Here is a 26386-nt window from a genome sequence, read left to right as displayed (position 1 = left end):
GCTATCTCACTCTCTCTCTCGATCGATAAGGTCTGTAAAGAACACACAATCAATCGGCAGGAGCGCTGCAGGATGACTGTGCATTTAATCCAGCGGTCGGGGAGGGTACCAGCTTCAAGGGCGTCCTGCGGGCACAGGGAGGGACCCGCCACAAAGGGCTGCTTCTTTCACAGTTTAACCAGCTGAAATTGGATCGATGATCGCTCAGGTCTCCTACTGACCCTCTGTCCTAATTCGTAATCTACCGACTCCAGAGAGCAAGAGGTTAATGACTGTGGCCGGCACTAAGTTATCTGAGATCTTCTCTGCTTCCTCGCAACTCCCACACCCCCCCTGAGACATGTACATCTAAACAGTGAGAGCTGACAAGGCTATTCGCCCACATAAGGTATCACAATCAAGCAGCCTCATCGGTTTTAGTAGAACGGTGTCGTAGTGGTAATGGTCACTGGGCTAACAAACAGACTGACTAACCTAGTGCTCTCCTGACATGCGTTAAAATAATCTTTTATAGGGTGGCACGGTGGCGCAGTGGTTAGCACTGCAGTCTCACGATGCGGAGGTCCCAGGTTCGATCCCGGCTCTGGGTCACTGTCCGTGTGGAGTTTGCACATTCTCCCCGTGTTTGTGTGGGTTTCGCCCCCACAACCCAAAGATGTGCAGGGTAGGTGGATTGGCCACGCTAAATTGCCCCTTAATTGGAAAAGAATTAATTGGGTACCCTAAATTTATTTATTTTTAAAATTCTTTTATGATCTTTATTATTGTCACAAGTAGGCTTACATTAACACTGCAATGAAGTTACTGGGAAAAGCCCCTCGTCGTCAAACTCCGGCGCCTGTTCGGGTACACTGAGGGAGAATTCAGAATGTCCATTTCACTTAACAAGCACCCATTTAAAATCCCACGGGAAGCTAGCAGAACTTCAATTCAGGGAATAGTTAAATTTGGAATAAAATGATCGTCTCACGAACAGTAATTATGGAATTTTTGGATCGTCATTAAAGCCGATCTGGTTCAATAATGTTCCCCGGGGAAGGAAGTCTGCCACCCTTACTTGGTCTGTCCGACATGAGAAAACCAGGCCGTTCAAGGGCAATTAGGGAGGGGCAATAAACGATAGCCTTGCCCGTGATACACCCAAGAAGGAATCATTAAAAAGAGTAATCAGGAATGGGAGCCCGGCCTGGATCTTGTTCCTCTAACCACCCCCCCCCCCCCCCTCCCAACACACACACACACACACTCAGCCTCACGTCAAACCCAACTTTAGCCCCATGAAGATACACTGACTTAGCCCTGTGGTCCGTGTGGAAGTGAGGTTGATTCACAACACCTGGTGGGGGCTGGATTCCCCCACCCGCCACCCACCCACCCCCCCGCCCTCCACGAGCAAGACGCAGACAATGGAGGGGTCCATTGACCTCGGGCGGGATTCTCCGGCCGTGTCCGCCCGGCGACCTGCGAATCCCACTCCTGGATTCCTAATTCACCATATATGGCCGGTGCCCAAGGGATTAAACAGCACTGATTTAAATAATTATTCTGCAGCGCTGGAGCTCTTCCGACAGAGACAGGCCCAGCAGATATGCAGCACGCAGCAACATCCCAGAAAATCAAGGAGATATATGACTGGCTCAATCCATAATTTGATGGTGAGGGTTGATTGGGAAATATGGCTCCGGTCACAGTGCCAGGGGTCATTGAGAGACAGGAGAGACATACTCCAAAAGCACCTCCAAAAATGCAGTACGCCTCCAGCGCTGCCTCAAAGTGTCCAGCGAGGTTAGGGGTGTCCTTCTGAGCTCGAGGCTGGGGTGACCATAAGACATAGAAGCAGGAGTAAGCCACTCGGCCCATCGAGTCTGCTCCGCCATTCAATGAGATCATGACTGACCTGCTGTGATAATCCTTAACTCCACTTTCCCGCCTTGTCCCCATAACCCTCGATTCCCTCACTGATTAAAAATCTGCCTCTCTCAGCCTTGAACCTACGTGAGGACCCAGCCTCAGTGGTAAAGAAATCCTCAGATTCACTACCCTCTGAGAGAAGAGATTCCTCCTCATTTCTGCCCGAAATAGCTTGACAGTTGCTGCTCAATGAGCCAAACTGACACCTTGGGCGGGATCCTGTTCCCTAATGCCGATTTCGTAATCGCCGATCGGGCGGAGAATTCCTGTTTACGACCGGTTCAGGGGCGGAGCCTGATTTTGGACGCTCCGCCCCCTCCAAAACGGCATCATCGGGGAGTACGCCGCAGGCCGTTGGGGCGGCCTCAGGACGTCACCGGAAGGCCCTCCCCCGATGCCCCGCCGCCGATGGGCCGCGTTCCCGACGGTGCGGGTCACATGTGCTCTCAGTTTTCGTGAACCCGGCGAGGCGGCCGCCAGTTAGGGGGAGGAGCTGTACCACGGCCGGGGGGGGGGGGGGCTTCGGCGAGGGCTGGGGGAACTGGTGGGGGATCGTCCCGGGGGGGGGGGGGGGGGGGGGTTGGCGAGGCGGTGTCCAGGGGGGGTACTATCTGGCAGGACGGGTCCCCGCACAGCCGGCGCCATGTTGTACGGCGTCACCGCTACAGGTCGTCGCCGTGCGCATGCGTGGCCAAGGACCCGGCAATTCTCCGGCCGTTTATTTCGTAAAGGCCGTGTGTTTCACATGGAGCGGGTGCTAGCTCCTCACCGGTCAGACAGTCGGTGCTGGGGCCCGCGACGATTTATTTCATCATAGAACTGGACACTTCCTCCGGACATAGCCTCAAAATCGGAGAACCAGCCCATTGTGTTACGACTCTGGTCTCCAAGCTAAGAGTGACTAACTGACTGTTCTCTTCTTTCTATCCACCCCCCCTCTCTTTCCCCCCCCCCCCTCCCCCTCTGCCCACCTCCGCCAACACAGGCATTCGTTCCTGGGATGTGGACCTCACGTCCTTTAAACCTCGATCACCAGCTACGGCTTTTCGTGACCAGGCACTCGGCTCAGTTCTCCGCCGAAGTCAGAGGTGAGTGCGGCGCCGCGGCGGCAGGATGGCGGGTGGTAGAGACGGAATCTGGTGACGGTGCCGACGCGCTCGCGGGCAGACAGGAAGGAAGACCCTTAAACACATATCAACGTGCTGGCTCGCGCGGGAATACTTGGGCCACTGTGAACGTAATAACTCGTGTTGCCATAAATTGGTGTTTTCTCATAAACTACCCCGTAGTCAGATACATGTAGAGCACAAGAATGAAATCGCGCTCTCGGTAGAATCTGGAATTAAGTTTTTTTTTTTAAATCCAAGGTGCTAATTTGAGTTTATTTTGAATAAATGTAGAATTGATGTGTCTCACAGTTTAGGCTACGTGGTTGTAGTCATAGCAACACTATGATTTTAAAGATGTTTTATCCTCTCCTGAAGCGCTCTGTTTAACGTGTTGCTGTTACCTCCCCTTTGGGCCTGGCCCCGACTCAACATTAACCCATTGAAATCAAAATGTAATATTCACTCTGGACATGAGGGTGTGGCTGGTGATGCCAGCGCTTTTTGCCCATCCCTGAATTTGCCCCTTCACCCCCCTCCTTGAACCACTGCCGTCCATGCGGTGTAGGTACGCCCACGCTGCAGTTAGGGAGGCAGATCCAGGATTTTCACCCAGCGACAGTGACGGAAGGTCGTAGAAAGGATTTCTTTGTTCTTCGGGAAGACTGATTCCCTGAATATGGTGATTTGCAACCCAACATTTGGGACCAAGGAAATACATTTTCCTAGACCACGTTGTTTAAGAAGTAGAAGAAGCCATTTTCTTCCGTGAAAACTGTTTTATCCAACCTCTTTTTTTAACCAAATATTTGTAATTCTGAGGCATTGGCATGTATAAAATGATCAGGAATGTAAGGGGATTGATTCTGGAGCAGATTCTCGGGGCAATCAATCCTCCTGTAGTTAAAGCATCAACTACTCAGTGTTTCAGTGTGAGAGAGGTAAATTCCTGGGCATAGGTGGCACACAGGGTGCAGTTAAGAAGGTTTCTAGTTAAGTATCCAATAGGGCTGGTTTAGCTCAAGTCGGTTGGACGGCTGGTTCGTGACGCAGAGCGAGGCCAGCGGCGTGGGTTCAATCCCCGTACCCGCTGAGGTTATTCATGAAGGCCCCGCCTTCTCAACTTTGCCCCCTTGCCTGAGGTGTGGTGACCCTCAGGTGAAATCACCACCAGTCAGCTCCCCCCCCCTCAATAATAACAAACACTGCAATGAAGTTACTGTGAAAATCTCCTAGTCGCCACACTCCGGCGCCTGTTCGGGTACTCGAGGGAGAATTCAGAATGTCCAAATTACCCTCGTTTGGGACTTGTGGGAAGAAACCGGAGCACCCGGAGGAAACCTACGCAGTCATGGGGAGAACGTGCAGACTCCGCACAGACAGTGACCCAAGCCGGGAATTGAACCTGGGACCCTGGTGCTGTGAAGCCACTGTGCTAACCACTGTGCTACCTGAAAGGCAGCCTATGGTCAGGAAATTAGAGACGCATGCGATAAAGGAACATCTTTATCCCCACCCCACCACCACCACCACCACCACCACCACCACACACACACACACACACACACACACACATACCCCTTGACAGCAACCAGGTCTCCAAAATGTAAAACAAACAAGCCCCACCTCTGGTGGAACCCCTCATCTACCCCTCAGAGCAAATTTCACCGTCTCCAAATAGGTGGCGTAGTGGTATTGTCACTGGACTAGTAATCCAGACACCCCGGGGACGCGGGTTCAAATCCCACCTTGGCAGAAGGTGAAATTTGAATTCAATAAAATAAAGAAATCTGGAATTAGGAGTCCATGAAACCATTATCGATTGTGCTAAAAACCCATCCAAATTCGGCCCTATAGGGATGGAAATCTGCAGACATTGCCTGGTCTGGCCTACATGTGATGCCAAAACCACAACAACGTGGCTGACTCTTGAAATATGCCACTCAGTGGCAATTAGGGATGTGCAACAAATGCTGGCCTTGCCGATGCCCAACATCCTGTGAAAGAATAAAAAATTGCAGGCACTCCATTAGGTCCCCCCGCCGCGCCGAGGGACTGGGGGGAGAAGCTGACCTCCACCCCAACAGGACCTGCCTGCGAGCGATCAATGAGGCGAAGGCTAAAACGCCTGCGCCCTCGCCTGTCTGTAGCTCAGGCAGGTCTGACACCCCGAATATGGCACCCCTCCCCCTCCAAGGGACCCGGCTCCAATTCCAGAGGCAGAACCTCGGACATGGTGCTGAAAAACAATCCCCAATATTTCTCCAACTTCGGGCAGGACCAGAATATATGGACTTGATTGGCTGGGCCCCTCCCACACCGCTCATAACTATCCTCAACCCCTCAACAGTTCCTCAGGGTAGTGTCCTAGACCCAACCATTTTCAGCTGCTTCATCAATGACCTGCCTTCCATTATAAGGTCAGAAGTGGGGATGTTTGCGGATGACTGCACAGAGTTCAGCACCATTCGCGACTCCTCAGATACTGAAGCAGCCCCTGTCCAAATGCAGCAAGTCCGGGACAATATTCACCATGCCACCCTCTGTGCGTATTTACACGTGTACGGCAATGTGGAGGCAATGGGAGATGTTGGTTAAAACAATTGCTAAGAGAGGGCGGCACGGTGATGCAGCGGTTAGCACTGCTGCCTCACGGTGCCGAGGACCCGGGTTCGATCCCAGCCCCAGGTCACTGTCCGTGTGGAGTTTGCACATTCTCCCCGTGTCTGCGTGGGTCTCACCCCCACAACCCAAAGATGTGCAGGGTAGGTGGATTGGCCACGCTAAATTGTCCTTAATTGGAAAAAATGAATTGGGTACTCTACATTTTTGTTTTTTTTAAGTACATTGCGTTACTGTTTCAATTTGAGATGACATAAAGTGCAATGAAATTTATTTCATTACAGTAGGTGGCACTCTGTGAATGTAGTGAGGAGCCTTGATTACAGGTTGAGTTTGCAGTATTAATTTCACGTCAAACATACAGCCCAGGGAGGGGTTTACGCCGGTTCCAGCCCCTCAATGTTTATAACAGCAGGAGGAACACAGACAGCGACCAGGTTGCGACAGATCTGCCGCAAACCTGCCTCCCAACTGTGGTTGTTGGATTTGTCCGTGGTTATTAATGTTGTCTCCTATAGGGGGAGCTGCCGGTCACTTAATTAACAGACGCGTCCTTCACTATTTGCACTGACTCAGTGATTTCAGCACCAGTGTAGTCACTCTTATTTCCATCTCTGCTTGCACAAATACCTCAGAGTGTAGGGAGGCTGGAGGCACCTTTTTTCGATATGCCGATGGCCTGTAAGCGACCAGAATTCTCTGTCCAATCTCCCGGTAACGTCACAAAGCACCCCAGGTAAATTCCTGTATTTCCTCCTGAAGAATCCCTTTCTCCCCCCAACCCTTGATGAGAAATATTGGAATGTGCAGCAATCATGGGCGAGCGTTTAATCTAGATACCAGATTGGATCCACTTTCACCGATTGGTTCAAAAGACATTAGCGACCACCTAGCAACTTCCCTCCGAGAGCATCTGACTATTTCTATTTTAACTTTCTACCGTTTCACAACTTTTAACACACATCCAACCCCCCTCGGTGTCTGTCGCATCCTGATTGTATTTCCAATCTGGCCAGGCCCCCATTTAGCCTCTGACCCTGACCAGGCCTCGGATCAGAATGCAGCCTTGCTACCTGACCTGGCTTTCTGACCCTGCTATCACCCCCAAAAAGGGAGCTGACGACCTGATTGCCTCCTGGAGGAAGCTGGATCGCAGGTCCAACAAATGGCTGAAGTAGTGTTTCACACTGAGAGTGGTCACGTCCAGACTGGGAGTGGGTGGTCAGTCTGACTTGGATCCCATCAGGGAATGGGGCAGAATATATCTGGGAATAACACTCAAGACGCTTGGCACAATCCATGGCACCCCTTTCATCACCTTAAACATCCACTCCCTCCCACCACTGACGCACTGTGGCAGCCGTGTGTCCCATCCACAAGATGCGCTCACCAAGGTTCCTTAGGCAACACCTTCCAAACCCAGGACCTCTGCCACCTAGAAGGACAAGGGCAGCAGACACATGGGAACGTCACTACTCTGTACGTTCCCCTCGCAACCACTCACCCTCCTGACTTGGAAATATATTGGCCGTTCCTTCACAGTCGCTGGGTCAAAACCCTCAAGCTCCCTCCCTAACAGCACTGTGGGTGTACCCACACCACATGGACTGCAGAGGTTCAGGAAGGCAGCTCACCACCACCTTCTCAAGGGGCAATTAGGGATGGGCAATAAATGCTGGGCCCGGCCACCGATGCCCACATCCTGCGGAAGATTTTTAAAGAATTCTTCCTGAGTCTGAAATGAAGATCAAAATTAAAAGTTCAGCCCCAATTCACCACCCAAGTTTTTGTTAAATTGAGAATCCTGGACGAATACCCGCCAAGGTGAGAGACGATGGGCAATGGTGAATCAGGGAGATGTGGTTCGAAGGGAGAAATGCATCATCTGGGATGGATTAGTTTCAGCAATGAATTTACCAGTGAAGCAAAGGGCTTTCTGTTCTATTGGACCTACATATACTTGGGGGAAAGAGGGATTATAAACTTTTCACCAACAGACCCCCGTTTCAAAATCCGCTATTGCCGCCAGACACGGCAGATAATTTGTGCAGAGCAATTGGGTAATTGGAGAGTTTTATTTCTATAGCACCTTTCACAATCTCCATAAGACCAAAAGATATATAGGAGCAGAATTAGGCCATTCGGCCCATCGATCATGGTTGATACGTTCCTCATCCCCATTCTCCTGCCTTCTCCCCATAACCCCTGATCCCCTTATTGATCAAGAAATCCCCGTATTAATCACGAACACCAGATTTGTGCTGGAGGTGCTGTTACCCACATGGCTACAGACTGAGAGCTGGAAGGTGGAATTAGACACAATAAAATCCACCCAACCTGTTCACCTTTGAACTGTGGGAGGAAACCGGAGCACCCGGAGTCACCCAAGGCCGGAATTTAACCCGGGTCCCTGGCGCTGTGAGGCAGCAGTGCCATAATAATAATAATAATATAATAATTCCTTATTGTCACAAGTAGGCTTCAATGAAGTTACTGTGAAAAGCCCCTAGTCGCCATATTCCGGCGCCTGTTCGGGGAGGCTGTTACGGGAATTGAACCCGCGCGGCTGGCCTTGTTCTGCATTGCAAGCCAGCTGTTTAGCCCAATGTGCTAAACCAGCCCCAGTGCTAACCACTGTGCCGCCCTGCAAATTCCAAATTGCGGCCATGGGATCTTTTATGGCTGCCTCAAACAGAACCTTGGTTTGATACCTCATCCAAGAAGCACACCAAGAGTCTGGGTTTATGTTTGGTTTCCTCGCTTGTGCTCCAGGATTTGAATTCCAAATAAAATGAATTCACATCTTCGGAACTTGGAGATCAAGCTAAGCTTGAATTGGGCGGCACGGGTAGCACAAGTGGATAGCACTGCGGTTTCACAGCGCCAGGGTCCCAGGTTCGATTCCCCGCTGGGTCACTGTCTGTGCGGAGTCTGCACGTTCTCCCCGTGTCTGCATGGGTTTCCTCCGGGTGCTCCGGTTTCCTCCCACAGTCCAACGACGTGCAGGTTAGGTGGATTGGCCATGCTAAATTGCCCTTAGTGACCAAACAAAGGTTCGGAGGGGTTATTGGGATAGGGTGGAAGTGAGGGCTTAAGTGGGTCGGTGCAGACTTGATGGGCCGAATGGCCTCCTTCTGCACTGTATGTTCTATGCTTTCAACCTCCGACAGCGCAGCGCTGGAATATCAGGACTGAAAGCTCAACTCCCTGGAGTAGGACTTGAACCCTTAACCTGCTAACTCAGAGGCAAGAGCACAACCCACTGGGCCATGGCTAACACTGTGAGGGGGCAAGGGGCAGAATTGACTCTGTCCACTGCACAAGAGAGGATTCCAGAGTGACTCTGTACGTCCCTCCACAGATGGTGCTGAGAACTTCCTGTTTTTATGAGCACAATGCAGTGTTTCTGGCTGAAAATATGATGAATCAATGGCAGAAAATATTGCAAGGAAGAAAATATCCCTCTTGACATCTATCTCTGGAGGGTTTTGGCTAAAGACAACTTGGCTCATGGACTGGGTCACTGCTTGTCATTCCTCACATCCCCCCCCCCCCCCCCCCCCCCCCGCCCGCCGGGATAATTGCCGTGGAACTGTCTGGTCACAGCTGCTCTGCAGACTATTTTTCAGGATTCTGTCCCAATAATTAGCAGAACTATTCAGACGCGACTGTGGAAGGTGATGATTTGACGCCTTGTTTCGCATGTCTGAGCAAACCTTGGATACTAATTGGATGCCCGTTTAAACAAAGCGGCAATTTCAGGTGAATGGAGTCCGTGCCCGGGACTGCCACACTGCCACACACTGAAACCTTGAAGACATGAGGTTGGCCATAACTAAGCAACTCAAAGATTGAAAAGCAAAGACATTTTGTTAAAATGGTATCAACATTTGATTATATCGTACTTCTGTGCATGGTTTTGGTCTCCATATCACACTTGGAGCACTGTGTACAGTTCTGGTCTCCATATCACACTTGGAGCACTGTGTACAGTTCTGATCTCCATATCACACTTGGTGCACTGTGCACAGCTCTGATCTCTATATCACACTTCGTGCACTGTGCACAGTTCTGATCTCCATATCACACTTGGAGCACTGTGCACAGTTCTGATCTCCATATCACACTTGGAGCACTGTGCACAGTTCTGATCTCCATATCACACTTCGTGCACTGTGTACAGTTCTGATCTCCATATCACACTTGGTGCACTGTGCACATTTCTGATCTCCATATCACACTTGGTGCACTGTGCACAGTTCTGATCTCCATATCACACTTGGTGCACTGTGCACAGTTCTGATCTCCATATCACACTTGGTGCACTGTGCACAGCTCTGATCTCCATATCACACTTGGAGCGCTGTGTACAGTTCTGGTCTCCATATCACACTTGGAGCGCTGTGCACAGTTCTGATCTCCATATCACACTTCGTGCACTGTGTACACTGATCTCCATATCACACTTGGAGCACTGTGCACAGTTCTGATCTCCATATCACACTTGGAGCGCTGTGTACAGTTCTGGTCTCCATATCACACTTGGAGCACTGTGCACAGTTCTGATCTCCATATCACACTTCGTGCACTGTGTACAGTTCTGATCTCCATATCACACTTGGAGCACTGTGCACAGTTCTGATCTCCATATCACACTTGGAGCATTGTGCACAGTTCTGATCTCCATATCACACTTGGAGCACTGTGCACAGTTCTGGTCTCCATATCACACTTGGAGCACTGTGCACAGCTCTGATCTCCATATCACACTTGGAGCGCTGTGTACAGTTCTGGTCTCCATATCACACTTGGAGCACTGTGCACAGTTCTGATCTCCATATCACACTTCGTGCACTGTGTACAGTTCTGATCTCCATATCACACTTCGTGCACTGTGTACAGTTCTGATCTCCATATCACACTTGGAGCACTGTGCACAGTTCTGATCTCCATATCACACTTGGAGCATTGTGCACAGTTCTGATCTCCATATCACACTTGGAGCACTGTGCACAGTTCTGGTCTCCATATCACACTTGGAGCACTGTGCACAGCTCTGATCTCCATATCACACTTGGAGCGCTGTGTACAGTTCTGGTCTCCATATCACACTTGGAGCACTGTGCACAGTTCTGATCTCCATATCACACTTCGTGCACTGTGTACAGTTCTGATCTCCATATCACACTTGGAGCACTGTGCACAGTTCTGGTCTCCATATCACACTTCGTGCACTGTGTACAGTTCTGATCTCCATATCACACTTGGTGCGCTGTGTACAGTTCTGATCTCCATATCACACTTGGAGCACTGTGCACAGTTCTGGTCTCCATATCACACTTGGAGCACTGTGCACAGTTCTGATCTCCATATCACACTTCGTGCACTGTGTACAGTTCTGATCTCCATATCACACTTGGAGCACTGTGCACAGTTCTGATCTCCATATCACACTTGGTGCACTGTGCACAGTTCTGATCTCCATATCACACTTGGAGCACTGTGCACAGTTCTGGTCTCCATATCACACTTGGAGCACTGTGCACAGTTCTGATCTCCATATCACACTTCGTGCACTGTGTACAGTTCTGATCTCCATATCACACTTGGAGCACTGTGCACAGTTCTGGTCTCCATATCACACTTGGAGCGCTGTGTACAGTTCTGGTCTCCATATCACACTTGGAGCACTGTGCACAGTTCTGATCTCCATATCACACTTCGTGCACTGTGTACAGTTCTGATCTCCATATCACACTTCGTGCACTGTGTACAGTTCTGATCTCCATATCACACTTGGTGCGCTGTGTACAGTTCTGATCTCCATATCACACTTGGAGCACTGTGCACAGTTCTGATCTCCATATCACACTTGGAGCGCTGTGTACAGTTCTGATCTCCATATCACACTTTGTGCACTGTGCACAGTTCTGATCTCCATATCACACTTGGAGCGCTGTGCACAGTTCTGATCTCCATATCACACTTGGAGCACTGTGTACAGTTCTGATCTCCATATCACACTTTGTGCACTGTGCACAGTTCTGATCTCCATATCACACTTGGAGCGCTGTGCACAGTTCTGATCTCCATATCACACTTGGAGCGCTGTGCACAGTTCTGATCTCCATATCACACTTGGTGCACTGTGCACAGTTCTGCTCCGCATATCACACCTGGAGCACAGTATACCGTTCTGGTCCCTGTATCATACATGGCCAGATTCTAGACTGTTCAACAGTGGAGGGCATCACCTGATGTCCTTCTTACCCGTGAAGTAACTGGATGATGGTCAGCAACCTTGTTTCTAGCCCAGGCAGCCTTGATCAGACAGAAAGCTTTACTGGGGACTGTTAAACAACAACCTGCATTCATACAAGAACAACGTGCAGTGTGGAAACACCTTTAGTGTAAATAACAACTGGCATTTCCCCATATTACCCGAATGTCTCGCAGAATGAATCACAGAATTGTTACGGTGCAGAAGGAGGCCGTTCGCCTCATCGTGACCCAGTGCCATTCATCTACCTTCACCCTGTACTCCTTCACATTGTGTCTGTCAGTGCAGACCCACTGACAGTGCAGCACTCCCTCAGCACTGACCCACTGACAGAGCAGCACTCCCTCAGTACTGACCCTCTGACAGTGCGGCACTCCCTCAGTACTGACCCACTGACAGTGCAGCACTCCCTCAGTACTGACCTTCTGACAGTGCGGCACTCCCTCAGTACTGACCCTCTGACAGTGCGGCACTCCCTCAGTACTGACCCACTGACAGTGCAGCACTCCCTCAGTACTGACCTTCTGACAGTGCAGCACTCCCTCAGTACTGACCTTCTGACAGTGCAGCACTCCCTCAGTACTGACCTTCTGACAGTGCAGCACTCCCTCAGTACTGACCCTCTGACAGTGCGGCACTCCCTCAGTACTGACCCTCTGACAGTGCGGCACTCCCTCAGTACTGACCCTCTGACAGTGCGGCACTCCCTCAGAACTGACCCTCTGACAGTGCGGCACTCCCTCAGTACTGACCCTCTGAAAGTGCGGCACTCCCTCAGTACTGACCCTCTGACAGTGCGACACTCCCTCAGTACTGACCCTCTGACAGTGCAGCACTCCCTCAGTACTGACCCTCTGACAGTGCACCACTCCCTCAGTACTGACCCTCTGACAGTGCGACACTCCCTCAGTACTGACCCTCTGACAGTGCGGCACTCCCTCAGTACTGACCCTCTGACAGTGCAGCACTCCCTCAGTACTGACTCTCTGATAGTGCGGCACTCCCTCAGTACTGACCCTCTGACAGTGCAGCACTCCCTCAGTACTGACCCTCTGACAATGCAGCACCCCCTCAGTACCTACCCTCTGACAGTGCAGCACTCCCTCAGTACTGACCCTCTGACAATGCAGCACTCCCTCAGTACTGACCCTCTGACAGTGCAGCACTCCCTCAGTACTGACCTTCTGACAGTGCAGCACTCCCTCAGTACTGACCTTCTGACAGTGCAGCACTCCCTCAGTACTGACCTTCTGACAGTGCAGCACTCCCTCAGTACTGACCCTCTGACAGTGCAGCACTCCCTCAGTACTGACCCTCTGACAGTGCAGCACTCCCTCAGTATTGACCCACTGACAGTGCGGCACTCCCTCAGTACTGACCCTCTGACAGTGCAGCACTCCCTCCGTACTGACCCTCTGACAGTGCGGCACTCCTTCAGTATTGACCCACTGACAGTGCGGCACTCCCTCAGTACTGACCCTCTGACAGTGCAGCACTCCCTCCGTACTGACCCTCTGACAGTGCAGCACTCCCTCAGTACTGACCGTCTGACAGTGCGGCACTCCCTCCGTACTGACCCTCTGACAGTGCAGCACTCCCTCAGTACTGACCCTCTGACAATGCAGCACGCCCTCAGTACTGACCCTGTGACAGTGCAGCACTCCCTCAGTACTGACCCTCTGACAATGCAGCACTCCCTCAGTACTGACCCTCTGACAGTGCTGCACTCCCTCAGTACTGACCTTCTGACAGTGCAGCACTCGCTCAGTACGGACCCTCTGACAGTGCAGCACTCGCTCAGTACTGACTCTCTGACAGTGCGGCACTCCCTCAGTACTGACCTTCTGACAGTGCGGCACTCCCTCAGTACTGACCCTCTGACAGTGCAGCACTCCCTCAGTACTGACCCTCTGACAGTGCGGTACTCTCTCAGTACTGACTCTCTGACAGTGCAGCGCTCCCTCAATACTGACTCTCTGACTGTGCAGCACTCCCTCAGTACTGACCCCCTGACAGTGCGGCACTCCCTCAGTACTGATCCTCTGACAGTGCAGCACTCCCTCAGTACTGACCTTCTGACAGTGCGGCACTACCTCAGTGCTGACCCTCTGACAATGCAGCACTCCCTCAGTACTGAACCTCTGACATTGCAGCACTCCCTCAGTACTGACCCTCTGACAGTGCGGCACTCCTTCAGTCCTGACCCTCTGACAGTGCAGCACTCCCTCAGTACTGACCCTCTGACAGTGCAGCACTCCCTCAGTACTGACCCCCTGACAGTGCGGCACTCCCTCAGTACTGACCCCCTGACAGTGCGGCACTACCTCAGTGCTGACCCTCTGACAGTGCAGCACTCCCTCAGTACTGACCCTCTGACAGTGAGGCACTCCCTCAGTACTGATCCTCTGACAGTGCGACACTCCCTCAGTACTGACCCCCTGACAGTGCGGCACTCCCTCAGTGCTGACCCTCTGACAGTGCAGCACTCCCTCAGTACTGACCCTCTGACAGTGCGGCAGTCCCTCAGTACTGACCCTCTGACAGTGCGGCACTCCTTCAGTCCTGACCCTCTGACAGTGCAGCACTCCCTCAGTCCTGACCATCTGGCAGTGCGGCACTCCCTCAGTACTGACCCTCTGACAGTGCGGCACTCTCTCAGTACTGACCCTCTGACAGTGCAGCACTCCATCAGTACTGACCCTCTGACAGTGCGGCACTCACTCAGTACTGACCCTCTGACAGTGCGGCACTCCCTCAGTACTGACCCTCTGACAGTGCGGCACTCCCTCAGTACTGACCCTCTGACAGTACAGCACTCCCTCAGTACTGACCCTCTGACAGTGCGGCACTCCCTCAGTACTGACCCTCTGACAGTGCGGCACTCCCTCAGTCCTGACCCTCTGACAGTGCAGCACTCCCTCAGTACTGACCCTCTGACAGTGCGGCACTCCCTCAGTACTGACCCTCTGACAGTACGGCACTCCCTCAGTACTGACCCTCTGACAGTACGGCACTCCCTCAGTACTGACCCTCTGACAGTACGGCACTCCCTCAGTCCTGACCCTCTGACAGTGCGGCACTCCCTCAGTACTGACCCTCTGACAGTGCAGCACTCCCTCAGTACTGACCCTCTGACAGTGCGGCACTCCCTCAGTACTGATCCTCTGACAGTGCGACACTCCCTCAGTACTGACCACCTGACAGTGCGGCACTCCCGCAGTACTGATCCTCTGACAGTGCGGCACTCCCTCAGTACTGACCCTCTGACAGTGCGGCACTCCCTCAGTACTGATCCTCTGACAGTGCGACACTCCCTCAGTACTGACCACCTGACAGTGCGGCACTCCCGCAGTACTGATCCTCTGACAGTGCAGCACTCCCTCAGTACTGACCCTCTGACAGTGCAGCACTCCCTCAGTCCTGACCATCTGACAGTGCGGCGCTCCCTCAGTACTGACCCTCTGACAGTGCAGCACTCCCTCAGTACTGACCCTCTGACAGTGCGGCACTCCCTCAGTACTGATCCTCTGACAGTGCGACACTCCCTCAGTACTGACCACCTGACAGTGCGACACTCCCTCAGTACTGACCCTCTGACAGTGCAGCACTCCCTCAGTACTGACCCTCTGACAGTGCACCACTCCCTCAGTACTGACCCTCTGACAGTGCGGCACTCCCTCAGTACTGACCCTCTGACAGTGCGACACTCCCTCAGTACTGACCCTCTGACAGTGCGGCACTCCCTCAGTACTGACCCTCTGACAGTGCAGCACTCCCTCAGTACTGACTCTCTGATAGTGCGGCACTCCCTCAGTACTGACCCTCTGACAGTGCGGCACTCCCCCCGTACTGACCCTCTGACAGTGCAGCACTCCCTCAGTACTGACCCTCTGACAATGCAGCACCCCCTCAGTACTGACCCTCTGACAGTGCAGCACTCCCTCAGTACTGACCCTCTGACAATGCAGCACTCCCTCAGTACTGACCCTCTGACAGTGCGGCACTCTCTCAGTACTGACCCTCTGACAGTGCGGCACTCCTTCAGTATTGACCCACTGACAGTGCGGCACTCCCTCAGTACTGACCCTCTGACAGTGCAGCACTCCCTCCGTACTGACCCTCTGACAGTGCGGCACTCCTTCAGTATTGACCCACTGACAGTGCGGCACTCCCTCAGTACTGACCCTCTGACAGTGCAGCATTCCCTCCGTACTGACCCTGTGACAGTGCAGCACTCCCTCAGTACTGACCCTCTGACAATGCAGCACTCCCTCAGTACTGACCCTCTGACAGTGCAGCACTCCCTCAGTACTGACCTTCTGACAGTGCAGCACTCGCTCAGTACGGACCCTCTGACAGTGCAGCACTCGCTCAGTACTGACTCTGACAGTGCGGCACTCCCTCAGTACTGACCTTCTGACAGTGCAGCACTCCCTCAGTACTGACCCTCTGACAGTGCGGCACTCTCTCAGTACTGACTCTCTGACAGTGCAGCGCTCCCTCAATACTGACTCTCTGACAGTGCAGCACTCCCTCAGTACTGACCCCCTGACAGTGCGGCACTCCCTCAGTACTGATCCTCTGACAGTGCAGCACTCCCTCAGTACTGACCTTCTGACAGTGCGGCACTACCTCAGTGCTGACCCTCTGACAATGCAGCACTCCCTCAGTACTGAACCTCTGACATTGCAGCACTCCCTCAGTACTGACCCTCTGACAGTGCGGCACTCCTTCATTCCTGACCCTCTGACAGTGCAGCACTCCCTCAGTACTGACCCTCTGACAGTGCAGCACTCCCTCAGTACTGACCCTTTGACAGTGAGGCACTCCCTCAGTACTGACCCTCTGACAGTGCAGCACTCCCTCAGTACTGACCCTCTGACAGTGAGGCACTCCCTCAGTACTGATCCTCTGACAGTGCGACACTCCCTCAGTACTGACCCCCTGACAGTGCGGCACTCCCTCAGTGCTGACCCTCTGACAGTGCAGCACTCCCTCAGTACTGACCCTCTGACAGTGCGGCAGTCCCTCAGTACTGACCCTCTGACAGTGCGGCACTCCTTCAGTCCTGACCCTCTGACAGTGCAGCACTCCCTCAGTCCTGACCATCTGGCAGTGCGGCACTCCCTCAGTACTGACCCTCTGACAGTGCAGCACTCCCTCAGTACTGACCCTCTGACAGTGCGGCACTCTCTCAGTACTGACCCTCTGACAGTGCAGCACTCCCTCAGTACTGACCCTCTGACAGTGCGGCACTCACTCAGTACTGACCCTCTGACAGTGCGGCACTCCCTCAGTACTGACCCTCTGACAGTGCGGCACTCCCTCAGTACTGACCCTCTGACAGTACAGCACTCCCTCAGTACTGACCCTCTGACAGTGCGGCACTCCCTCAGTACTGACCCTCTGACAGTGCGGCACTCCCTCAGTCCTGACCCTCTGACAGTGCAGCACTCCCTCAGTACTGACCCTCTGACAGTGCGGCACTCCCTCAGTACTGACCCTCTGACAGTACGGCACTCCCTCAGTACTGACCCTCTGACAGTACAGCACTCCCTCAGTACTGACCCTCTGACAGTGCGGCACTCCCTCAGTCCTGACCCTCTGACAGTGCGGCACTCCCTCAGTACTGACCCTCTGACAGTGCAGCACTCCCTCAGTACTGACCCTCTGACAGTGCGGCACTCCCTCAGTACTGATCCTCTGACAGTGCGACACTCCCTCAGTACTGACCACCTGACAGTGCGGCACTCCCGCAGTACTGATCCTCTGACAGTGCAGCACTCCCTCAGTACTGACCCTCTGACAGTGCGGCACTCCCTCAGTACTGATCCTCTGACAGTGCGACACTCCCTCAGTACTGACCACCTGACAGTGCGGCACTCCCGCAGTACTGATCCTCTGACAGTGCAGCACTCCCTCAGTACTGACCTTTTGACAGTGCGGCACTACCTCAGTGCTGACCCTCTGACAGTGCAGCACTCCCTCAGTACTGACCCTCTGACAGTGCGGCACTCCCTCAGTACTGACCCTCTGACAGTGCGGCACTCCCTCAGTCCTGACCCTCTGACAGTGCAGCACTCCCTCAGTACTGACCCTCTGACAGTGCGGCACTCCCTCAGTCCTGACCCTCTGACAGTGCGGCGCTCCCTCAGTACTGACCCTCTGACAGTGCGGCACTCCCTCAGTACTGACCCTCTGACAGTGCGGCACTCCCTCAGTACTGATCCTCTGACAGTGCGACACTCCCTCAGTACTGACCACCTGACAGTGCGGCACTCCCTCAGTACTGATCCTCTGACAGTGCAGCACTCCCTCAGTACTGACCTTTTGACAGTGCGGCACTACCTCAGTGCTGACCCTCTGACAGTGCAGCACTCCCTCAGTACTGACCCTCTGACAGTGCGGCACTCCCTCAGTACTGACCCTCTGACAGTGCAGCACTCCCTCAGTACTGACCCTCTGACAGTGCGGCCCTCCCTCAGTACTGACCCTCTGACAGTGCAGCACTCCCTCAGTCCTGACCCTCTGACAGTGCAGCACTCCCTCAGTACTGACCCTCTGACAGTGCGGCACTCCCTCAGTACTGACCCTCTGACAGTGCAGCACTCCCTCAGTACTGACCCTCTGACAGTGCAGCACTCCCTCAGTACTGACCCTCTGACAGTGCGGCGCTCCCTCAGTCCTGACCCTCTGACAGTGCGGCGCTCCCTCAGTACTGACCCTCTGACAGTGCAGCACTCCCTCAGTACTGACCCTCTGACAGTGCAGCACTCCCTCAGTACTGATCCTCTGACAGTGCGACACTCCCTCAGTACTGACCACCTGACAGTGCGGCACTCCCGCAGTACTGATCCTCTGACAGTGCAGCACTCCCTCAGTACTGACCCTCTGACAGTGCGGCACTCCCTCAGTACTGATCCTCTGACAGTGCGACACTCCCTCAGTACTGACCACCTGACAGTGCGGCACTCCCGCAGTACTGATCCTCTGACAGTGCAGCACTCCCTCAGTACTGACCTTTTGACAGTGCGGCACTACCTCAGTGCTGACCCTCTGACAGTGCAGCACTCCCTCAGTACTGACCCTCTGACAGTGCGGCACTCCCTCAGTACTGACCCTCTGACAGTGCGGCACTCCCTCAGTCCTGACCCTCTGACAGTGCAGCACTCCCTCAGTACTGACCCTCTGACAGTGCGGCACTCCCTCAGTCCTGACCCTCTGACAGTGCGGCGCTCCCTCAGTACTGACCCTCTGACAGTGCGGCACTCCCTCAGTACTGACCCTCTGACAGTGCGGCACTCCCTCAGTACTGATCCTCTGACAGTGCGACACTCCCTCAGTACTGACCACCTGACAGTGCGGCACTCCCTCAGTACTGATCCTCTGACAGTGCAGCACTCCCTCAGTACTGACCTTTTGACAGTGCGGCACTACCTCAGTGCTGACCCTCTGACAGTGCAGCACTCCCTCAGTACTGACCCTCTGACAGTGCGGCACTCCCTCAGTACTGACCCTCTGACAGTGCAGCACTCCCTCAGTACTGACCCTCTGACAGTGCGGCCCTCCCTCAGTACTGACCCTCTGACAGTGCAGCACTCCCTCAGTCCTGACCCTCTGACAGTGCAGCACTCCCTCAGTACTGACCCTCTGACAGTGCGGCACTCCCTCAGTACTGACCCTCTGACAGTGCAGCACTCCCTCAGTACTGACCCTCTGACAGTGCAGCACTCCCTCAGTACTGACCCTCTGACAGTGCGGCGCTCCCTCAGTCCTGACCCTCTGACAGTGCGGCGCTCCCTCAGTCCTGACCCTCTGACAGTGCGGCACTCCCTCAGTACTGACCCTCTGACAGTGCGGCACTCCCTCAGTACTGACCCTCTGACAGTGCAGCACTCCCTCAGTACTGACCCTCTGACAGTGCAGCACTCCCTCAGTACTGACCCTCTGACAGTGCGGCGCTCCCTCAGTCCTGACCCTCTGACAGTGCGGCGCTCCCTCAGTCCTGGCCCTTTGACAGTGCGGCACTCCCTCAGTACTGACCCTCTGACAGTGCAGCACTCCCTCAGTACTGACCCTCTGACAGTGCAGCACTCCCTCAGTACTGACCCTCTGACAGTGCGGCACTCCCTCAGTACTGACCCTCTGACAGTGCGACACTCAGTGTTTTTGTTCAGTGTGTGCAGGAGGGTTTCCTGACACAGTTTGTTGACAGGCCAACAAGAGGTGAGGCCACATTGGATTTGGTTTTGGGTAATGAACCAGGCCAGGTGTTGGATTTGGAGGTAGGTGAGCACTTTGGGGACAGTGACCACAATTCGGTGACGTTTACGTTAAGGATGGAAAGGGATAAGTATACACCGCAGGGCAAGAGTTATAGCTGGGGGAAGGGAAATTATGATGCCATTAGACGTGACTTGGGGGGGATAAGGTGGAGAAGTAGGCTGCAAGTTTTGGACACACTCGATAAGTGGAGCTTGTTCAAGGATCAGCTATTGCGTGTCCTTGATAAGTATGTACCGGTCAGGCAGGGAGGAAGGTGCCGAGCGAGGGAACCGTGGTTTACCAAAGAAGTGGAATCTCTTGTTAAGAGGAAGAAGGAGGCCTATGTGAAGATGAAGTGTGAAGTTTCAGTTGGGGCGATGGATAGTTACAAGGTAGCGAGGAAGGATCTAAAGAGAGAGCTAAGACGAGCAAGGAGGGGACATGAGAAGTATTTGGCAGGAAGGATCAAGGAAAACCCAAAAGCTTTCTATAGGTATGTCAGGAATAAGCGAATGACTAGGGACAGAGTAGGACAAGTCAAGGACAGGGATGGGAAGTTGTGTGTAGAGTCTGAAGAGATAGGCGAGATACTAAATGAATATTTTTCGTCAGTATTCACTCAGGAAAAAGATAATGTTGTGGAGGAGAATGCTGAGCTCCAGGTAAATAGATTAGATGGCATTGAGGTAAGTAGGGAAGAGGTGTTGGCAATTCTGGACAGGCTGAAAATAGATAAGTCCCCGGGGCCTGATGGGATTTATCCTAGGATTCTCTGGGAGGCCAGGGAAGAGATTGCTGGACCATTGGCTTTGATTTTTATGTCATCATTGGATACAGGAATAGTGCCAGAGGACTGGAGGATAGCAAATGTGGTCCCTTTGTTCAAAAAGGGGAGCAGAGACAACCCCGGCAACTATAGACCGGTGAGCCTCACGTCTGTAGTGGGTAAAGTCTTGGAGGGCATTATAAGAGACAAGATTTATAATCATCTAGATAGGAATAATATGATCAGGGATAGTCAGCATGGCTTTGTGAAGGGTAGGTCATGCCTCACAAACCTTATCGAGTTCTTTGAGAAGGTGACTGAACAGGTAGACGAGGGTAGAGCAGTTGATGTGGTGTATATGGATTTCAGCAAAGCGTTTGATAAGGTTCCCCACGGTAGGCTATTGCAGAAAATACGGAGGCTGGGGATTGAGGGTGATTTAGAGATGTGGATCAGAAATTGGCTAGCTGAAAGAAGACAGAGGGTGGTGGTTGATGGGAAATGTTCAGAATGGAGTTCTGTCACAAGTGGAGTACCACAAGGATCTGTTCTGGGGCCGTTGCTGTTTGTCATTTTTATCAATGACCTAGAGGAAGGCGCAGAAGGGTGGGTGAGTAAATTTGCAGACGATACTAAAGTCGGTGGTGTTGTCGATAGTGAGGAAGGAAGTAGCAGGTTACAGAGGGATATAGATAAGCTGCAGTGCTGGGCTGAGAGGTGGCAAATGGAGTTTAATGTAGAGAAGTGTGAGGTGATTCACTTTGGAAGTAAAAACAGGAATGTGGAATATGTGGCTAATGGAAAAGTTCTTGAAAGTGTGGATGAGCAGAGGGATCTAGGTGTCCATGTACATAGATCCCTGAAAGTTGCCACCCAGGTTGATAGGGTGGTGAAGAAGGCCTATGGAGTGTTGGCCTTTATTGGTAGAGGGATTGAGTTCCGGAGTCAGGAGGTCATGTTGCAGCTGTACAGAACTCTGGTACGGCCGCATTTGGAGTATTGCGTACAGTTCTGGTCACCGCATTATAGGAAGGACGTGGAGGCTTTGGAGCGGGTGCAGAGGAGATTTACCAGGATGTTGCCTGGTATGGAGGGAAAATCTTATGAGGAAAGGCTGATGGACTTGAGGTTGTTTTCGTTAGAGAGAAGAAGGTTAAGAGGAGACTTAATAGAGGCATACAAAATGATCAGAGGGTTAGATAGGGTGGACAGTGAGAGCCTTCTCCCGCGGATGGAAATGGCTAGCACGAGGGGACATAGCCTTAAACTGAGGGGTAATAGATATAGGACAGAGGTCAGGGGTAGGTTCTTTACGCAAAGAGTAGTGAGGCCGTGGAATGCCCTACCTGCTACAGTAGTGAACTCGCCAACATTAAGGGCATTTAAAAGTTTATTGGATAAACATATGGATGATAATGGTATAGTGTAGGTTAGATGGCTTTTGTTTCGGTGCAACATCGTGGGCCGAAGGGCCTGTACTGCGCTGTATTGTTCTATGTTCTATGTTCTATATGACAGTGCAGCACTCCCTCAGCTCTGCACTGGAGCGTCAGCCTTGATTCTTGCACTGAATTTCCAGAGTGGTATTTGAGCTCAGAACCAAACGTGGTACTTCCTGAGCTACACCTGACACACAAAGGGTTCCCAGCGAGGCGCCACTTGCCTGGATGAGGCTGTCATTCCTGTCCTCCTACCTAGAGGGCGTAGTTGCTGAAGGCCCATCTACCTGCCTGATGAATGGATGGTGATGAAATGTGTCCGCCGGTAGCAGATGGGTTTGATTGGTCGGCAACCTTGGGACTCGGCGACCAAGACTAATTTGTGTGTAGCCACCTGTCCCGTCCCTCTCCCCCTCTCCCTTAGACAGATGCTGCACCATAAGGCAGGGGAGAGACAAGGTCACCTCGGCTGGCGACGAAGTTTCCAAATCGGAACTCTTGCCTCACCACGTCTTCTGCCGCCTCCTCGGTTTGATCGATCACCTTGCCAGCCATTGGCAGGGAACCCTCACCTCTGCTCTCTGAGCTGCAAGGTCGTGGGTTCAAGTCCCACCCCGGAGACCTGAGCGGATCATGTTAGCTGGCACTGCCAACTGCGTTTCTGAGGGAGTGCTGTGCCGTCTTTCGGACGAGAAATTGAATTGAGGCCTTGTCTGTCGTCACAGGTGGAGGTTAAAGATCCTGAGGAGCGTGGCAGCACGGTGGAGCAGTGGGTTAGCCCTGCTGCCTCACGGCGCCGAGATCCCAGGTTCGATCCCAGCTCTGGGTCACTGTCCGTGCGGAGTTTACACACTCTCCCCGTGTCTGCGCGGGTTTCGCCCCCACAACCCAAAGAGGTGCAGGGTAGGTGGATTGGCCCCGCTAAATTGCCCCTTAATTGGAAAAATTGAATTGGGTACTCTAAATTAATTAAAACAAAGATCCTCAGGAGCTATGTTGAAGAATAATCGGGGCGATACCCTCCCCATGCCAATGTCAATTCCCCCAACCAGCATCACCAGAAATCAGATTTATCTCGTCGTTCTCACTTTCCTAATGGTTGGGCCTAACTTTGCGCAAATTGACCACTTCAGGAGGATGTCCCAGGACAGGGAGGAACCAATTGTGTGAGGGGGGGGGGGAGAGCGTTGGGGGGTTGGGGAAGGTGTGGGGGGGGGGGGCGGGGATTCCATCATTTATTGAATGTTTTGGCTGGTTTGAAAGAACTGACCCTGGCCGGTGATTACGGTAATACCGGATCCACTCAACTTGCATCTCCCCGTGGGAGAATGATACCCACTTATTAGAAAAACATAGAACGTAGAAAAAATACAGCACAGAACAGGCCCTTCAGCCCACAATGTTGTGCCGAACCTTTGTCCTAGATTAATCATAGATTATCATTGAATTTACAGTGTAGAAGGAGGCCATTCGGCCCATTGAGCCTGCACCAGCTCTTGGAAAGAGCACCCTACCCAAACTCAACACCTCCACCCAACGCTAAGGGCAATTTTGAACACTAAGGGCAATTTATCACGGCCAATCCACCTAACCTGTCATCTTTGGACTGTGCGAGGAAACCGGAGCACCCGGAGCAAACCCACACAGACACGGGGAGGATGTGCAGACTCCGCACAGACAGTGACCTATGCCGGAATCGAACCTGGGACCCTGGCGCTGTGAAGCAATTGTGCTATCCACAATGCTACTGTGCTGCCCTTAAGAACAAATAAATCTACACTATATCATTTTACCGTAATCCATGTACCTATCCAATAGCTGCTTGAAGGTCCCTAATGTTTCCGACTCAACTACTTCCACAGGCAGTGCATTCAATGCCCCCACTACTCTCTGGGTAAAGAACCTACCTCTGATATCCCTCCTATATCTTCCACCATTCACCTTAAATTTATGTCCCCTTGTAATGGTTTGTTCCACCCGGGGAAAAAGTCTCTGACTGTCTACTCTATCTATTCCCCTGATCATCTTATAAACCTCTATCAAGTCATCCCTCATCCTTCTCCGTTCTAATGAGAAAAGGCCTAGCACCCTCAACCTTTCCTCGTAAGACCTACTCTCCATTCCAGGCAACATCCTGGTAAATCTCCTTTGCACCTTTTCCAAAGCTTCCACATCCTTCCTAAAATGAGGCGACCAGAACTGTACACAGTACTCCAAATGTGGCCTTACCAAAGTTTTGTACAGCTGCATCATCACCTCACGGCTCTTAAATTCAATCCCTCTGTTAATGAACGCTAGCACACCATAGGCCTTCTTCACAGCTCTATCCACTTGAGTGGGAACTTTCAAAGATGTATGAACATAGACCCCAAGATCTCTCTGCTCCTCCACATTGCCAAGAACTCTACCGTTAACCCTGTATTCCGCATTCTTATTTGTCCTCCCAAAATGGACAACCTCACACTTTTCAGGGTTAAACTCCATCTGCCACTTCTCAGCCCAGCTCTGCATCCTATCTATGTCTCTTTGCAGCCGACAACAGCCCTCCTCACTATCTACAACTCCACCAATCTTTGTATCGTCTGCAAATTTACTGACCCACCCTTCAACTCCCTCATCCAAGTCATTAATGAAAATCACAAACAGCAGAGGACCCAGAACTGATCCCTGCGGTACGCCACTGGTAACTGGGATCCAGGCTGAATATTTGCCATCCACCACCACTCTCTGACTTCTATCGGTTAGCCAGTTCGTTATCCAACTGGCCAAACTTCCCACTATCCCATGCCTCCTTACTTTCTGCAGAAGCCTACCATGGGGAACCTTATCAAATGCCTTACTAAAATCCATGTACACTACATCCACTGCTTTACCTTCATCCACATGCTTGGTCACCTCCTCAAAGAATTCAATAAGACTTGTAAGTCAAGACCTACCCCTCTCAAATCCGTGCTGACTATCCCTAATCAAGCAATGTCTTTCCAGATGCTCAGAAATCCTATCCTTCAGTACCCTTTCCATGATTTTGCCTACCACTGAAGTAAGACTAACTGGCCTGTAATTCCCAGGGTTATCCCTAGTCCCTTTTTTGAACAGGGGCACGACATTCGCCACTCTCCAATCCCCTGGTACCACCCCTGTTGACAGTGAGGACGAAAAGATCATTGCCAATGGCTCTGCAATTTCATCTCTTGCTTCCCATAGAATCCTTGGATATATCCCGTCAGGCCCGGGGGGCTTGTCTATCCTCAAGTTTTTCAAAATGCCCAACACATCTTCCTTCCTAACAAGTATTTCCTCGAGCATACCAATCTGTTTCACACTGTCCTCTCCAACAATATCGCCCCTCTCATTTGTAAATACAGAAGAAAAGTACTCGTTCAAGACCTCTCCTATCTCTTCAGACTCGATACACAATCTCCCGCTACTGTCCTTGATCGGACCTACCCTCGCTCTAGTCATTCTCATATTTCTCACATATGTGTAAAAGGCCTTGGGGGTTTCCTTGATCCTACCCGCCAAACATTGTTCATGCTCTCTCTTAGCTCTCCTAATCCCTTTCTTCAGTTCCCTCCTGGCTATCTTGTATCCCTCCAACGCCCTGTCTGAACCTTGTTTCCTCAGCCTTACATAAGTCTCCTTTTTCCTCTTAATAAGACATTCAACCTCTCTTGTCAACCATGGTTCCCTCACTCGACCATCTCTTCCCTGCCTGACAGGGACATACACATCAAGGACACGTAGTACCTGTTCCTTGAACAAGTTCCACATTTCACTTGTGTCCTTCCCTGACAGCCTATGTTCCCAACTTATGCACTTCAATTCTTGTCTGACATCGTATTTACCCTTCCCCCAATTGTAAACCTTGCCCTGTTGCACGCACCTATCCCTCTCCATTACTAAAGTGAAAGTCACAGAATTGTGGTCACTATCTCCAAAATGCTCCCCCACTAACAAATCTATCACTTGCCCTGGTTCATTACCAAGTACTAAATCC

At 52.2% G+C, this 26386-nt stretch overlaps 1 protein-coding gene across 2 annotated transcripts in view; it reads left to right on the top strand.

Moving 5' to 3' along the window:
- The window catches only part of LOC140404344 (microtubule-associated protein 1A-like), a 197743-nt gene that overhangs the window by 18531 nt on the left and 152826 nt on the right, over nucleotides 1–26386 (top strand). The window contains exons 1-2 of one of the 2 annotated variants that reach the window (XM_072492746.1): nucleotides 130–388; nucleotides 2897–2999. In XM_072492746.1, coding sequence (XP_072348847.1) covers nucleotides 2912–2999 — 88 coding nt within the window. In that variant the 5' untranslated portion in view covers nucleotides 130–388; nucleotides 2897–2911. Of the gene's footprint in view, nucleotides 1–129; nucleotides 389–2896; nucleotides 3000–26386 lie in introns of those variants that run through there. The other variant, XM_072492745.1, reaches the window with a different exon arrangement.

This window comes from Scyliorhinus torazame, chromosome 30, assembly GCF_047496885.1.
Source record: "Scyliorhinus torazame isolate Kashiwa2021f chromosome 30, sScyTor2.1, whole genome shotgun sequence".
NCBI classification, from domain to species: domain Eukaryota; kingdom Metazoa; phylum Chordata; class Chondrichthyes; order Carcharhiniformes; family Scyliorhinidae; genus Scyliorhinus; species Scyliorhinus torazame.
The sequence above is the reverse complement of the archived record's forward strand: the minus strand, read 5'-3'. Positions and strand labels throughout refer to the sequence as shown.